The 17497-nt window shown below is 38.2% G+C and overlaps 1 protein-coding gene across 1 annotated transcript in view; it reads left to right on the top strand.

The window, feature by feature from the left end:
• KCNQ1 (potassium voltage-gated channel subfamily Q member 1) overlaps positions 1–17497 on the top strand; it is a 329407-nt gene that overhangs the window by 212719 nt on the left and 99191 nt on the right. The window contains exons 14-17 of the mRNA XM_058806463.1: positions 7190–7265; positions 13812–13906; positions 14564–14610; positions 15424–15485. Coding sequence (XP_058662446.1) covers positions 7190–7265; positions 13812–13906; positions 14564–14610; positions 15424–15485 — 280 coding nt within the window. The remainder of the gene's footprint in view (positions 1–7189; positions 7266–13811; positions 13907–14563; positions 14611–15423; positions 15486–17497) is intronic.

Genomic DNA, 17497 nt, shown 5'->3' with positions numbered 1-17497 from the left:
AGGCAATTAAGGATTTACAAGAAATCTCTGGCTATTCCCTGATTTCCATACAAACTACCCTTGTAAGAGTTGAGTTCTTAGCTGCCATCACTGTGGAGTAGACCACAGAGGAAATATCTTGCTGCTACCTCTGTTTGCCCCAGCATGGCATTAGTTCTGAAAACCTATACCTGGTCTTCCTTCTAGTTTCAGCAGTTTGTCTTTGTTCTAGACATACAATGTGTTGGACCATTTCCCCCAAAGAAAGTTGAACAAATTTAAGTGTGACACTCCAGAATCCTATGCCATTTAGCTATTCTGGATCCTCTTAGGTCTAGTTGGAAAGCATTTTTTGTTGGTTTTTGTTTAAAACACCAAAATCCTCCCAAAGGAGATGTTATTTCTTAAACTTGCCTTTCTTTGTATGTCTGTTAAAAATCTTCAAACTAAATCAAACTAAGACTATCTGTAGAGAGAAAGAGGATTGCTATAATTACATGAAAGGATTTCTCAGTTAAACCTATTACTTTTGAAAAGGGAGACATGAAAGCTGCTGTAGAATAAAATGTAAATCCATTAAAAGATGATTGTGGTTTTAAAATCACATATTTTAAATAAAAAAGACCAACCTCATATACTTGGGAAATTACATAGTGGGTGAAGAAGAGTACAAATGTTAATTCAACTTAAGCTAATTCCCCATGGGACAATGTTCACAATTAGTAAATAATCAAATTGTTTACTGGCTGAAGGGTTCACCAAAAGACTGATTTTGACATTACTCCTGCAGACAAATTTTTTAATTTAGAATCACTGATACTCCTATGGAAGTCAGCTCCTGCATTCCCCTAGGTTGGGAACAGAAATTACATTATAAGACATGCATTTAAGTCAAAGAAACTTTTATTCTTGAAGTTAAAACCTTGAGACATACTGTTCTATAAAATTATTCATCAAATGTCTTCATAGAAATAATTAGCTATTGTTGTTGAATTATTCAGTGCTTAGATGAACAAATTCATTTGATGAAATCTTTCCCATTCATAACTAATTTACAAGCATGAACAGGAGTTCAGCTGATGTAGATCTTTCATAAACAGATTGTTTGCCAGTAATTACTAAAATGCCTTTGAATGCTGAGACCAAAGAAATTTTTTGAAGCTATCTTACCTTCTATTTGTGATTCTTCTTGTTCTGTGTATCTATTATTTCTGTAGTTCTATTGCATTTAAACCTGTGAAGACTCTGGCAGTGATAACCATGGGGGGGGGGGGGGGGGGGGGGATAGATGAATTTATCCGAATTTCATTTGTTTTGTGACTAGTTTCTAACTTTGATTACACTGAAAATGTTATGGGAGCATTTAGTAAATAAGTAATGACAGAACAAGGGCAAATGGCTTCAGACTAAGAGAGTCGGTTCAGATGAGGTACCAGGAGGAAATTCTTTTCTGTGAGGGTGGTGAGGCACTGGAACAGTTTGTCCAGAGAGGTTGTGGGCGTCCCATCCCTGGAAGTGATCACCGTCAGGTTGGAAGGAGCTCTGAGCAATCTGGTCTAGAGGGAGGTGTCCCTGTCCACAGCAGGGGGTTGTAATGAGACAGTCTTTAAGGTCCCTTACAACCCAAACCATTCTGTGGTCCTGTGTAAACTAAGCCCATTTAATTAAACTTCAGATGTGTAACTGTTTTGCTTTTCAAATGCCATCATGCTTTTCTAACATTTCTGGGCAGCTTTTACTGGTTTATCCTTAAGATAGTTTTCGCAAAACATTTATGGGCCAGGCTATTTGTAGAGAGCCCTCACTGAACTGATCATAATGATGGCAAAAAACACTTGTTAAACTAACAACAAATGAAAGGAGAAACTGGGTAGTCTATAATATTGGAAATAATCAGTGATTCTGATTTTATCCCTGGGTATGGTGATCAAGTATTTTCTGTTTCAGAATCCACAGCAATGCAACCTAATCTCTTCCAATTTTCGGCATCTAAAATGCAGCTCAGTGCAGAGAGATTTCCATCAACTGGGAGTAGGCAGGGAATGACAGAATAAGCTTGAGCCACAGCAAATTCTATACCTAAAATGCCTGGAGGACTAAGGATGGAAGATTTCATTAGACTTAAATGCACTAATGAAATGGATTAATGTAGTTACTCTGAATCTCTTCCACCAGATTCTGTGACAAGGAATGTTTTTCAGGGCCTGAATGGAAAAAAATACTTCAGCTCACATGCAAAACACATGATTGAAAACCGATGCATTAAAGATAAAGCTCAAATCTAAATAACGATTACTGCCAAAAGCTTCAGACCAACCAACTTCAGTCTTCTTTCTTAATACTTTACCCTGTCCCAAGTCAGAAATTTAAGATGACTGCAGAGAATTTAAATAGGTTTAAAAACTGAGCCTGACTTCAAATCAGTATTAGGTTTACTGAGAAATGGGCATTTTGTAAAAGATGTTATAAATTTGTGGCTCTCTCCAACTGTGTTTTTGTTCCTGTTGGACTCATTCTGAACAGAGAGCATTGACCTTCAGGCTCTGATAATATCAGTGTCCATGTGTGTTGGGAGGTCTGTGCCAGACATCACAGTCCTCATAATGAAATGTTCTGCACATGAACAAAAAGGCAAGTGTTAGAAATAGGAAATCAGCACTACCTTTCCTCTGCCCTGTTGCTTTAATATTTCTGTTAACACAAAACCAATATGTAGAACACCTTCCTGAGATGAAAAGGGGAACAAACTTCTAATGGAATTACTACGGGTTTGATATAAACTTTAGCAGCTTTGTAAGGGCAATTAATATTTCTGATTAATAATTGCTTTTCCTTTATGATTCTTTATCAAAATAAATCTGTTTCAGAAAGGGGAATAATCTTGTAAAGTTTAATTTTAAAAAAAGGTTTTATTTGTTTTGAATCATAGAGCAACTGAACCATGCACCTGCTTACTTCCTTTTTCATAAAGCCACACAGTTTTGGCAACTAAAAAGTTTTAGCCTTTGTCCCAGAACATTCTTCTGGGCTGGCCCTGCATGTCCCCTGGCAGGAAGAAGGCAGGTGGGTCCTGACTGAGCAGTGGCATTCCCAGTGAGTGTGGGACTGGGGAAGGAGCCACAGCTTCAGAAACCTACTGATGCTTTGGCCGATTGTGTGGGGAAAGTGAACAATATGAAGTCAAATGAACAGAAGTCTGAATTACAACAGTTCAGAACATTTATTAACGTGTAATAACTTTCCAACCAAATGGAAATGTCAGTTGAATTACGTAAAGTATTTCATCATGCTTGTTTTCCAATTTAAGTGAAATTCCAGTTCAGATTTCTAATGGACTGGTGATGAGATCAGATTTCCTCCAAGTGACTGGTTGTAGCTTAAGTATCTTAACAACTAAAGGAGGCAGGAAAAACTAAGGATTTCTGGTCATTTAATGCTGCCAGGCTTTTTTTTTTTTTAATGTGGGTGCTCAATCCATTGTATTTTGTTGCCAGGTTTTTTCATCCTCATTTCTTATGCTTTGAATAGTGCCTGAATCCATGACAGGTTGTTTTTCAGTGCATGTACAAAGCAGTCCTAGTTCATACCTGCAAATAATGTAGGTTTCTATGAATCTGTTGGCCGTATTACAACGAGGATGGTCTTCTGTTGTTGAATTGTTACATTCTTCTTCATCCTTCTGGATTTCTAAGGGTTGTAACAAAGTTGTAGATTCCTTGATGGCTTCAGGGCCTAATTCTTTGAGTTTAAATCCATGAGAAATGTCACATAGCATGTGCTGTATTCAAGGTGATCTTGATGTTCTCTTCATATTGAGAAAGGAAATTACTGGTAGCCAGTGAAAGCTATTGGTGGTTTTTCATCAGAAGGGTGCAGGCTGGGAAAGTTGTCCAGTATCAGAAATAATAACTAGCTTGATTTTAAAGGCATTCTGTGTATATTACTTTTTAAGATAACATGCTGCTGGTTATTAGAATCAGTCAAACAGTGTTTGGCAAGTTCCTTCATATGTCAGTTGTGATATTAATGGGTATGGTGTTGATCAGGCTCAAAGCCTGATAAATGCTTAGGGGAGGAAGATAGCTTTGTTGCCAAAAGAGCAGAAGGCTTGCTGACCCTGTTGCTAATGCATTTATCCAACAAGCTTTCCCCCAAAGTCAGGCAAAGCTTAACATCTGAAAATGAGGGACTGCAGTCGCGTGAGAGCTTTGCTCACACAGCTACACTGCAGCAGAAAGGCTCTCTGGAGGTGCCCAGCAGTCCCTGGAGACCCTTTCTAGGCTGCCATCAGCGAATTACTGTGCCTCTCCAAAGGGCAGGGGAGGGACACAGCAGCAAGGTGAGGTGCTGTGCTCTGGCAGCACACTCAGGTGAGGTCATTTCCAGCCACACTCCTAAAAAAACCGAGGTATTCATAGAGGTGGGCGCGGTAACACATCGAGCACCTTTCTGACGTCTGAGCGTGCTCCCTGTGCCCAGAGGCTGCAGACAGCCCCTCTGTAACCAAAATTCAGAGATGTCACAAGTGGCTGAACAAACAAATATCACCAGTTAATGGTTAAGCCCTCAATTTACTAAAGCGTTTGTTACCAGTTTGCCAAAGAGATCAAACAACCGTGAATCACAGCCTTGGCTACTAATTAAATCCTTTATTCCCTTCTCTCATCGCAGAAGCATTTAATCTTGGGGAATCAGGACAGCCTGTTGTGCAGAATTGCATTTTTCAGCATAAGCAGAAACAAGCTTACTGTAAGGCTTCCTACTGGAGCTGGAAATGGGAAGGATTAAAAGGAGAATATTAACTTTTCCTCCTGGCATGGTAGTTCATGTTAGCACTGAAAAATGATTGATGGTGAATAGCTGCATTGGAAAATCATTTTGGTCGTGTAGCTTTGTTATTTCACTGAATAGCAAATACCATTTTTATTATCTGCCTGCCTTGCTTATAGATGGGACTTGTCCTGTAGATAGAGAATGAGGGATTTGGTGTGCTCTACTGGTGACTGGCTGTCCCAAAGAAAAATGTTTTACTCAGAAATAATGGACTGTGAAGAACACCCCAGAGGAAATGAGGCATAAACCAAAATACTACAAGCAGTTTTATGGCAATTCAAATATATTTCTATTTGTCAAAAGATGTTTTTGTGTGCTTTTATGTATAGGATGTATAGCTGCATGATATCATACCTTTGATATTTACTAGAAAATTAAACAGTGTTTACCTTTTTGGCTCCCATCTCTGTGAAGCAGAACTTAAAAGCCCAAACACTTTATTTCCTTTGGGTTTGGGGGAAGTCATCCAAGTGCTTAGCAGCAGAATGATGAAGCACAGGCTCACAGAACAGGGGTGCCCTGAACCAGCACTAGGTCCACTGGGAACTGATCCAAACACGCAGCCATTCCAGGCAGGAGGAGCAAATTTCCATTTTTGTAACTTGAACCATGATGTTGCCGTCCGATCTGTGGGAGCAGGGGCCTGGAGACAGTGGCTCTAAAACACCTCTGGAAGGTGTTAAGAGGGAAAAAGCTTCCTATGCAGATCTAACTGCAGGCTTGGTGCATAATTATTGAGGTACAGATGGTTTTATATAAATACACTTAGGGGTAGCCATCTGTAGACCCGCAGAGGAAAGCTCTATGGTATTAGCTTGAAAAATAATGCATTTTATGCTGTTTCTGGAGAAAGTAATCTTTTCTGTCATTGCTAGACCTGAACAATTTCTATAACGGAGCCCACCTGAGAAGGAATAGCTAAAAATAGGAAACGATGGCTTTGTTTTGGTTCTGCTTTTGACTTTGCAGAATGTTTTCTTACTAAAAAGTGTGAGTTTTCAGAAGAGGAACACCCCAGCTACACCTCTTCAGAGGACAGACATCCACCATTTGCACATACAGAACTTTTATTTACTGAGGGAGATCTATCCCGAGGAAACACCTAAATACTCACAAAAATTCCAGATTATATTTAGCTGCAGAGGCTTGGGTGATACCATGCTGTAACATGCTAAAGACCCAAACTTGCACAAACTTTTATATCACTTAAAATAATTCTTTTATGGAACTTCTATGACTTCTCCATCCCTTGGTGAGTATGAATGCTGTCATGTTCAGTATGGAGAAAAAGCACTGCAAGGTGACATCTCAATATGCCATTCTATCTGGAATACTAATAAGAAGTTTATAAAGATAAAATATCTGGAACACCTAACTGCTTTTGCAGCTGTTCCCCAGAGCCATCACTAGAAGTGTGTTTGGGATGAGAGTTAGAAACATTAGATGTTCATGCACTTAAAAAGGAAATAAAGATGGTGCTGTAATGTCATTCAAGTAAATCTTGGTAAGAGTAATAGAATGAGCAATCTGAATAATTGGCCTAATGTTTGATATTATATTTTAATGTTAAGAAGAAAATGCGTCTTTTTTGGAAGCTTTGAAAAATTTGAAATAACTGTTGGTTTTAAGGCACTGTTTGAAAAATCATGTCAGGTTCTTTGAAAGTCTGTAATTTAAAAGCACAATGAGCAAATTATTTTCTCTTTATTCTATTGTCAGATCATATGCATATGCACAAAGAGGGGCATATATTTTTTAAAGACCTGTCAGAATTTTTGTTATTATATTAAGCTACAGTTCCATTTGGGGATAAATATGTATGTAGATGTTACATCCAGAAACTACTAGATTATTTGGATTGTTTGTTTAGCAGTCAACAAATCAAAGATCTTTCAAGTGTTTGTATTTCAATAATTCTTTGTGAAAAAAAAAACATCTAAGTGAAGAAACATGTTGTATAGAAATTGTGGAGTGAACACCTCAAAAACCCAAACAAACCAAAAAAGTCCTAAAAACTGGAGTGATTGTATAAAAGCTGTTCATGGCTGGATATGCAGGAACTTGAGAGTTTGGGGTTTTTTTGTGGAAATGAAGCTGGGAGGGATGCATGGAGGTTTGCTTAGACACAGAAGGAGGTTATGTGGACACCTCTTTTAGCTGTGACATGGGTGCAAACCTAGCGTGGGTCACATAAAACCCTGGATTTTCAGAGCATTCTTGAAAGGTGAGGAGGGTCAGCAGAACGGTGTGCTGTGCTGAATCACAGCTACTTACACTGCACATTGATGTTTTGGGGAAGGGTTTTCTGCAGCCTGCTGTATTTCTTGTCTGGATGGAGATGCTCTTTCCCCCCTGACCCTCCTGGTTTTTCCCACAGGCTGCGGGAGCACCACCGCGCTGCCATCAAGGTGATTCGGAGGATGCAGTATTTTGTGGCAAAAAAAAAGTTCCAGGTGAGTTGTGAATAGAAAGCTCCTTTTCTAAATAAACCCTTTTGTTCACCTGATTCATTGTCTCTTTTAGAAACTTAAGAGAGACTAACACAATTCATTTCAGTAATGGTGATCTACACCCACTGTTCTCTCCCTCCTTCAGTAGGGCGGTTGTTTCGCAGCAGGTTAGTCAGCTATGGATGCACTGGAAATAGGCTAAACTCTTGAAATGCAGTCTGAATTAAAATGTTATTTTCTGCTAATGGACTTGACCCTTAGCCCTCTGTTATCGCTGTCTCTTTCTGGCAGTGCAAACATTCTCGTATGTCTCCATTAATTCTGAGCTGTGTGCTGCTTTCATGCCCAGTCAGTAGGATTAGAGATTAAAATACTACCTCAGCCTTGTTTCTGTCCCTTACTCAATGATAATGAAGTCCTGATAAGAAACCAAGGTGAAAATTTGTTAGTGTACTGGAGGGTTTCTCATTTCTTCTCCTTTCTCCCCTCTGCATAGTAGAAGACCTCCTTCCCAGTTATTGAGATACTGATTCTTTTTCCTCCTCTGGCCCTCACTGATACATTTCCCATGTGCCACTTCACTTACTGTGCTCTTGTGATGTCATAAGCATTTAACAGTAGCTAATGTACCTTGTTTCCTGGTCTGAATAAAAAATTCTGACTGCCAACTTTCTAAAAATCTGTTTCATTAATCCAGTAAAAACACATGTCAACAGCCTTCAGCTTGATTTAAACCAGGTGAATGTATATATAGGTAATAAATATATTACCTTGCTTAAAATCAATCAATAAGGGATAATCTCTAGAGGACAGTCTTCACAACTGAAAATGCAAAGGATGAGAGTGGCTTAACTGCCTACATCTATTTTTTAGCTATTGTTGCTTCTCATAAACCAGAAAGCTATCCCACCTTTAATCTAGATCCTCCAAAAAGGCAGTGTCTTTTCTTTTTTAAATTTGAAGGCTACAAAATTTAAGAACAAAAAGATCATGATGATGATGAGGATGATGATTATGACTAGCAGTCCAATATATCTATCTGTAAGGCAAAGTTTGCTGCTGTTACAATCCCACAATTCTGATTTTCTTGTAAAATTCAGAAGCACTTCATTAATTCTTTAGCAAATTTCTACTTTGAATATTTTAATTTTAATAATAAGCTAATTTATGGCTAAGGTTGCCTGAGCTTGTCAGAAAATTGGTTTAGTTATGTATAATGTATTCAGATCAGTACCATTTAGGCTGAAATGTCCCATGTCCCGAGTTTTCTTGAAGAGAGGGCTTTCAAAAAGTTTGTGCTAGCACATTTCACCCTTTATTATCATTATTAGACTAAAATTAAGAAAGGCACAGTCTCAACTACTTGAAGATAATATTCATAGTAATTTTGTTGAGAAGTTTTTTAGCATTTGCTGGTCAGCACTTTAAATTGGGCAAGAGATGTGGCCCAGTCCAGTGATGTGTCTGCTGTCGTGTGAATAATTGCCTAAATGTGGCCAGTTCCATTAAAATCGAATTTATTTTCATTCTAAAACTTGATTGTGATCCTTTGCTCCATGGTAATTACTGAATCATTGCCCTCATAAATTTAGATCATAAAATATTTGCCATGGTATTAACTAAACTGCGTAGTAACAAGAAATCCACACGTTGTAGTTCTACCTCCCAAGTGGTATTTGTCAGAAACAGATTTTGAAAATGCCTGAGCACTGTGTGCAACATTATCCACCTGGCAAATAAACGAGACTCCCCTGCGGCAGATGATTTGATAGAAGCTGAAAAAGCATTTGACTGAATAGAATGGGACTATTCAGTTCATACTTGAGACTTGTTTGTGCTCAGTATCTCAGTTGCTAATCTGGCTTCTCAGTTGTACTCTCACTTTTGCATCTGCAAAAGGCTCAGTCCTGGCCATCTACAAAATCCCTGGGCAGGGTTGTCTCCCATCTCTCCTCAGCAGTCTTCTTCCTTCCTCAAGGATCCATATTAGCTGCTACAAAAGAACTAAAAATGTCATTTGGCTGAAGTGGGATGGATCTACTCCTGTGTACAAGTAATATGCTGCTGTTTCTTCAGAAGCAGAATCTCCAGTAGGAAAGGAGGGGAATATCTGATATTTCTCCATAAGTTCTGAATATAAGGTCATGATCAAGCTTAGAAATTTGGAGAGCACGAAAGGTACAGTTTTCCAAAGCACCCAAGTAACTTGATGCACAAAGTCACCTTGAAATTCAAGCCCCGAGATGATTTTGAAAATCTCTCCTGTAATTAGGCAATAACCACTGTCATTATTCTTTCATCAAAAGTTGTAAATCTGTTCTATGCATATAAAATAATCATAATAAATTAAATTGTTTTAGCATGTGCCAAGTAATGACTGTACTGTTCCTAATAAGCTGAATAATGTAATGTCCAAAAATAAGGTAAAGCAGAAGATGCATTTTAAAAATATATCTTTTGGCATTTTAGAGTTCTGTACAGCTGATTTTTAGTAGGTGTTTTCTTTCTAAGCTTTACAATTATGTAAAAAATAAGTTCCAAAAAAGAAAATTCAGATATTTTCTTCCTGTAACTGTTAAAAAAAATCACAACCCAATTTCATCTGAAGTCCATTGGGCAATTCATGCTTAAAATTAGCTGGAACACTAAGGAAGGCCAGCACTTTAAAGGAGTATGTTTTAGAGATGCCTCTGAACCTTTTAGTAGGACAGCATAGGAAGAAGAAGAGGAAGAGGAAAATTTTGCAAAATAGATCCCAGCATGAACTCAGCATGGTTCTTAAACTATACCAGCTGTTTGCAGGACACACCTGTAGGCCTAAATTTGACTAGATATATTTTTTGAAGTGCTCAGTTAATAACAGGGGGTGATGGCATCAGAAGGACAGAAGCCACTTAGAAAGCAAAGCCTTCCTGTTTAAATCTCAATAAATAAATAAAAGAAATAAAGGAAGGATAAACAGGGATGCAAAGATTTTCAAAAGACATGAAAAGCAAGTCTTTGTGAAGTATCATTTCCTCTTTAAAAAGAAGGAGAGAAATTTAGGCTAAATTTAAAGTCAAGGTTTAAATATAGTCCTTAGGAGGATGCCCGTGTATAACCCATGAACCCAGCATGATATTATAAAGAATTAATACCTTTTTTATGGATGTGTTTATGTTCTTGTAAAGTCTGTAGGACTGTTTCAAATTCTATACAAATGATCACGTTCAACACAAGTAAGTCCTGTGCATCAGTGAAGATTAATGACTTATGGTTAAGGAAGGATTTTATTGATTATAGGGAAAGCAGGCTTAGAAATGAATGCTTTTCTAGACTTTTTTCACCCTACCTACCAAAAATTAATTTTATATATTAGTTGTAAAGCAGATGTTTTTGACACAATATAATGTTACAAAGGAATTTCGGAAAAAAATTAATTTCCATACTCAGTTATCCCATTAGCTTGATTTATGAGTAAATAACCTTGTGTTTTCCAACCATTAATGTTTCTAGAAGTCTTAAAAGTAATGTACATAGATGCAACCGTGATACCCGTCAGATACAGAGACCATGAACTGGTTCTGATTTCCCATTTTCATTTTGAAAAATTCTTAAATTTTCTTTCCATGTAAATTCTTCCAATTGAGTAAATTAATTTCCTTCTAAAATAGCTTTTTAACTTGTGGAATAATTTTTACCATGGCAAATATTCTATACATAGCATAAATTAAAAATACAGGTTGCAGTTCTACCAATGACATAACTGTTGCCTGATTTGTTACAATTTCCCTGGAAAATCTTACATTTATAGTCTTGTAGTTCATCATACTATGTGATTCATATGAATTATGTGTGTAATCTTTTCTAATCTCCATACTGGACTGCACTAAACTGTGTATTTCAGTGTCCTGTGCTTCACAGGGTGTTTTGCCCATTTTATTTGACGTTACCTGGCTGCATTTCCCAGAAATTCCCCTTTCCTGGATTCCCCTTTCCCAGGTCTGCCTCCCTGCCCATGCAGTTACTAGGGAACAACAGCCACAGCCAGTGGTGCACATTTAATGTCTGGCATTGGATTTTGTGCCTTTTAAAAACTGTCATTTATGATGGAGGAAATTCTAAGGCATTTAAAAAGAGTTTTGCCATGAGTTTTGCTTAATTAGTAGAGGACCAAATGTAAGGAAAGAAGCAATTAAGAAGGCTGTGGGACTGGCTTCTGCTTTTGTCTATTCCATACTAATCTGCTGCCTGCTGCAGTTTTTTTATATGGTCAACAGCAAGAGTATTTTCTTATAGAAGATCAGCTTTCAATATGAAGCAGTTACAGAAAAATTAGTACTGACTTAAATACCCAGACTTACTCAGAAGTTTAGCCTCATTAATATATTTACTCCAGGTTTTAAATTCTTGTTTTAAAGAGAGAGAGGCAGCCCTGTAAATGAAAACCAGGCGGGGAAGTATTTACGCTACTGTCCGACTCCTGTGTCAGAGGATGAGGATGGCAGGAGAAAGCTCTGCATCTTTATTCTTACTGAACACCTTTTCTGAACCTGCAGTTTTCAAACTTGCAGATTTCTCTTTTGCTTGTTTATAGTACGAAAAGAATCCAAGAATTTTTTTTTCATTAATATTATCATGTTTACAGTTCTAGTCCATGGAAAGATTTACAGGATTACAAGATTTATGCCATGGCAGAATCATATTTCTTTCTTTGTGGATGTTAGTTATGATTTATGTGTGTGTAAGCAGTTGGGATGCTTGGGAATTCTTCTGTGCTCCTTGGTTAGATTAAAGTACTTCCCAGTCCTGCTTAGCCTCCCACCAGAGAGGGTCTCACATTCACCCAAGGCTTGCAGTTGAGGTGGGGAATCTGGGAGACTGAAATATACTTTGTTTGATGAAGTGATGTTACTAAAGGAGTCATTCCTGAAATGTGGGAACTGCTTCCCAGGCAGGTGCAGGGGACTGCATGAGGATGCCACAGTCTCCACAGCTTGTTTTTGTATGGTATCCTACTTTCCTTTGGCTTAGGAAAAAAACAGTATTTATGGCATGGAGTTTAGGAAATCCTGAAGTTTGGGAAGTAAGATAAAGTAGAGCAGAGACATCGGCTTTTGAAGTACAAGTGACAAAATACTTCTGAGACTTCAAAAGAGATCCAAATTCTGGTATCTTAGAAGCTACCACTGAAAACTCTTTTCCTTGTTCTCAAACAATGCTAGAAAAGAGAAGTTGTAACTCAATGTTACCAAGGTTTTTACAAAACCTTGAAAATGATCTGCAGTGTTTCCATAAACAGCATAACAAATGAGTCAGAAATCATAGAAAAATTTGGGTTGGGAGGGACCTTCAAAGGTCATCTGGTACAAACCTCCTGACATGAGCAAGGACATCTTCATGCAGTCAGCTTGTTCAGGGTTCCTCCCAGCCTGACCTTGAATGTTTCCAGGGATGGGGCATCGAAAACTTCTCTGGGCGACCCATTTAAGTGTCTCACTACCCTCACACTTAAGAATTTCTTCCTAATAGCTAATCTAAACCTGCCCTCTTTCAGCTTGAAGCCATTTCCCCCTCGTCCTGTCACTACAGGCCGTTGTAAAAATCTTTCCCCATCTTTTAAAAGCCCCCTTCAAATACTGAAAGGCTCCAATGAGGTGTCCCTGTAGCCTTCTCTTCTTTAGGTTCTCTTGAACAACACAGCTGTCTCACCCTGTCTATAGCAGAGGTGCTTCAGCCCTCTGATTATCTTTGTGGCCTCCTTTGGACTTGTTCTAACAGGTCCATGTCTTTCCTGTGCTGGGAACACCAGTTCTGGCACTGATAGAACTCTAGATTCTAGATGTAGGATTAAGATACCTTTAAGTTGTTCCTACCCTTCAACATGTTCATTAACTTGCTTCCCAGTCAGTCTTGCAGGTAAATACTATTGCATTTATCTTGATACTAGTGCCTCTGTACTACACAAAAGTTGTTTTATGAATAGTAGGTCAGATGAAGTCTTTCCCATGTATGAGGTGTAAGTTCCAGACACAGGGCATTTCTTGCACCAGCGTTTCCCAGCAGTTTTGAAAGCTCAGCCAGTCTTTCTGGAAGAGGAAATCAGTCATGCACCTTCCTCTAGGACTGTGTTTTAACTTCCCATGGTAAGGCCTGAACTGTGAACCCCAGCTGCTGACTGAGAACAGGGGTTTGTGCATGTTCAAGACCCAATATTTTTCAGTGGCCAAGGAATATGAACCTGATTTCCAGAAGGAATTAGAGTGAGCACAGGCTTCTGAACCAAGTGCTCGATAAACTCTTTTTAGCTCCAAGTCCTTTTGAGCTCCACTTTGGTGGATTATCTCTTGGAAGGCATACAGACCTGTGGTAACAAAAAGGTGGATGAAATGAGAACTGTCAGAATTACTCCACCAAAAATGTGTGATCATGGCAACAATCAAAATAACTCGCATATTTACACAGTGCTAAAAGAACTTACTGTTTACTCTTCAAAAACATCTACATTGCCACAGACCTTTTGTCCATCCTTGTCACTTAAGGGCCTGTTTTTTGTCTCTTCTTTTACAGCAAGCCAGAAAGCCCTACGATGTCCGAGATGTTATTGAGCAGTACTCTCAGGGCCACCTCAACCTGATGGTGCGAATCAAGGAGCTGCAGAGGAGGTATGTCAGTGAAGCCCCTCTTGGTACCCATGAACAGCAGCAGGAGGATGTTTGTGAATTAGGGGCACGTTTAAAAAAATGCCAGGGTTGTGCCATGTTGGCAGGATTGTGCACAATTAGGGAATATAAAATGGCATTTGTGTAAAGTTTTCTTTTCACACAGGGAGGAAAAGGCAAAATGCTTAAAAATCTGATGATTGGGACTTAGATGTATTACCTCAGTCCCTGCTAGCTGTGACTATAAACTGCAATCCTTATATCACAGGGGCTGTTCTACACCTGGAGAGTGCAATACTGTCACCTGCTCTCATAGAATTGCCCCTAAGAGCCAATTAAGAGATGACAGATGCAAAAAGAAAGCTGAAGAATAACAATGAAAAGACAAATCAATGCTGAGCACATGGAAAATGGGCATGGTAAAACTTTACAGTGGTTCAAGAAGCTGTAGAGCAATCTAATTCAAATTCCATTTTGCTACTAAATTTTTTATTTCAAGCTACTCTTAGCATAGAGCAACTGCTTCACTCACAGGACAAACCAAAATTATTTGAACTTCACTTTGCTTGTTTGTGAAGAGACCTCCCTGCTCCAGCTAGAGAGGGTGAAGGTGCAGGTCCAGACTGATAAAAACTAAAAATGTTTCTTTTTGTTTTATAGGTTGGACCAGTCCATAGGAAAGCCATCTCTTTTTATCTCCGTCTCAGGTAAGTCAATACAAAGAATGTGTCTAAAATTAATCTGATGAACATATATTTAATGGAAAATACTTGCTCAAGTAATTTTCATTTTATTGCCAGTCTTCTAAACCATGCCAAGTGGTTGTGCTCCGAAGATTAAGCATTAGCAATTATATTTAGTCATCAACACTTTTAAATTAGGGTTGTTCTTATTTAGATTCTTAAAGGACCTACTTTCACTGAAGTCTTCAAAATATTGCCTCTAGTCTTTCTGAGACTCACCATATATTCAATAAATTGGTGTGCTAAGAACAGAGTTCCTATGAAGTTTGTTATATTCACATAGATCTTTGATAGCATTGAAAAGACACTGGAAATGGAGCACAAAGGACTACATTTGTTTGTGACAAGTCTGACTAATGAAAACTCTCTGTTTTTGTCATTTGCAAACTCATCTTTCTGTATAGTTTATAGTGGGGGGAAAAGATAGAATGTTACCAAATGTGTTATTCAACTTGGCTGTAGAGTCCTTTGCATAGTAGCAGATTGTTTTTAAGTGGCAACTAAAACATTAACTAAATTGGGAACATTTTTGCTGTCCGTGGTTAAAGCATAAAACTAAGATTAAAAATGCCTTACACTCAGGGCTATTAAAAGCCCTGGCGTGGGCCAATGCTATAAAAAGAAACAGAAAACTACTTTTAAGGAATGGATCTATTGGCCTGGTAAGGGTGTTCAGTTATGCGGTGTTGGTGGGCTAGTTAAACACACCCTGTTGTGGTTTGCTGCTATTTTGTTATACCACCATATATTAATTTGAAAGTGTTTCTTGTTCCACAGAGAAAAGCAAAGATCGAGGAAATAACACGGTTGGTGCCAGGCTGAACAGAGTGGAGGACAAGGTAAGGCTCAGTTGAACTGGCAGTGAATGAGGACATGGTTTGTGATTGAACAGTGCTTGTTTCATAGGATGTGAAGGAAAATTCAACTTAAAATAGAGTTTAATGCCTGGCTTTTCCAGGTGATGGAGTCTAATTTTTGTCACAGATTGCATTTTTGGTTCTCATCACTTTAACAGAATAAGGAAAGAAACCTGAATTTAATTGATTTCAGTCACTTTTGGGACTCACTTGGGTATTTTATTTTTAATTGCATATATTACATATGTCTCAGTGCTTTACTTCCTTCCTCCGAAATAGATAAAAGGCTCTGTTCCTTTAATAACTCAGTATATTATGGCCCCCAAGATTTGCCTTTGATCTTTGCTCTGTTGTTTACATAAGTCCACCTACAATTCCTTAGAGAGGGAAATAGCAAACCTTGTTCCATCTTGGTTTTCATTCCTTATGGTAAGTGGAGTTTCTCCTTCCAAGTGACATGAATCCAAAAAAATCAGACTTGTTGTATAATTACAGCAGTTAAGTGCATTGTAAGCCTTTATTTCAATGCTGGCCGTGCTTGAGAAAATAGATGACAGGTAGAGGTTCATTGTCATGGTAGAGGTTGTGTCATTTTTAGAAAATACAGGTTTTCCTATGCTGGTATTTAGGAAAGAAAGGAAGAGTTAAGAAAAATATTTTGAATCTTTTACTGATCTCTTAGAGTGATTTGGTGAGGTAGTGAAAACATTTCTTTACTTTAGAGTTATTTCACTCATGTATTGGACCTTAGTATCTGTTCTTTAGTTGTTAAGACTGAAACTTTTTCCTGAGGAAAAAAACTTTCAGTGTTTCTTCCACTACTGGAAGTATGTGGTAACCTCATGAAGGTTTTGTTCTGAAGAAATATCAGCAAATATTCTGCAAACCAAAAGAGTTGTGAGCAGTACATCCCAAGGACTACAAACCAGCACCCTGATCTGCATTGATTCACTTGTGACATGCCTGTTCCTTACACACTTCTTCTGCATTACTTTAGTAAACTTGAATGACAGTACTCAGAACTGCACTTCACTCTCCTGGAAATAATGGTGTTTTAAAGGAAACTGGTTTCTTTTGGTATATGGGGGACACAGGGGAAGAGTTGAAGAGAGGAAAGTAGAATGTATTTAGTGCAAAAAAGAATCACTGTGCTGTGCTCCCTCATATCTGTGGTTAATATGTGTTCTTACACATGGAAACCCTTTCCAGAAAGTTTGGATTACATTTATTTATTTTCTCTCCATAATGTCAACTAAAAGTGTGGAACACTAAGAAATGTCTTGTGACAAAGAGCAATGACTTTTCAGTGTGGACAAATAATTCTCAAATGGCAGCTAAAGCAGCTTCTCAGTGCTATTTGTAAAATCTCCAGTGAGCCTGGGAAAGCCTTGGCGTTGTACTGGCTCAGAGATAAGCTGTTTGGGGGTTATTAATTACTCTTTTTTACATCCTTACAAATAAGTACACCGTGAATTTATGGTGACTGGGTTTTTATGTCTTGTAATGGGACTGTAAAACACTCCCTGTATAATTTTAGTATAGCTGGGTTAAATTTTAGCCTTGTTTTAAGTAACAGACCCTTCTTTCTTTGCAGTTGCATGAGGTCATCTGTGGTTTCAGAGTTGTATGTTATCTGCCCTATACAGCTAGTCCTATCTGCAGGAATTTTATCTGAAAGTAGCTGAAAGGCTAAAAATAGAGAATTTCAGTTGGACTCAGCAAACAGTGGTTAACATAAAAACACACTGGCAATGCTAGAATCACATTTTTGCTGCAGCTGTACATGGTGGCCAAAGCTAATTTTTTGGTATTTTTGCTCTCAGAGATTGGCCTCTCTTTCCCATAAAGTACATGGTGCTTGGTATGCTTTCAACATACAGTTAAATCCTTCCTGAGCTGAACACTCTATTAAGGATATCAGGTGGTGTTTAAGGTGACAAAATATTTTAAACAGTTTCATCCCATTTGGTTTGTGAATTATTTTTCAGTCTTGG

The sequence above is a fragment of the Ammospiza caudacuta genome, chromosome 6, assembly GCF_027887145.1.
Source record: "Ammospiza caudacuta isolate bAmmCau1 chromosome 6, bAmmCau1.pri, whole genome shotgun sequence".
Taxonomy (NCBI): Eukaryota; Metazoa; Chordata; class Aves; order Passeriformes; family Passerellidae; genus Ammospiza; species Ammospiza caudacuta.
The sequence above is the reverse complement of the archived record's forward strand: the minus strand, read 5'-3'. Positions and strand labels throughout refer to the sequence as shown.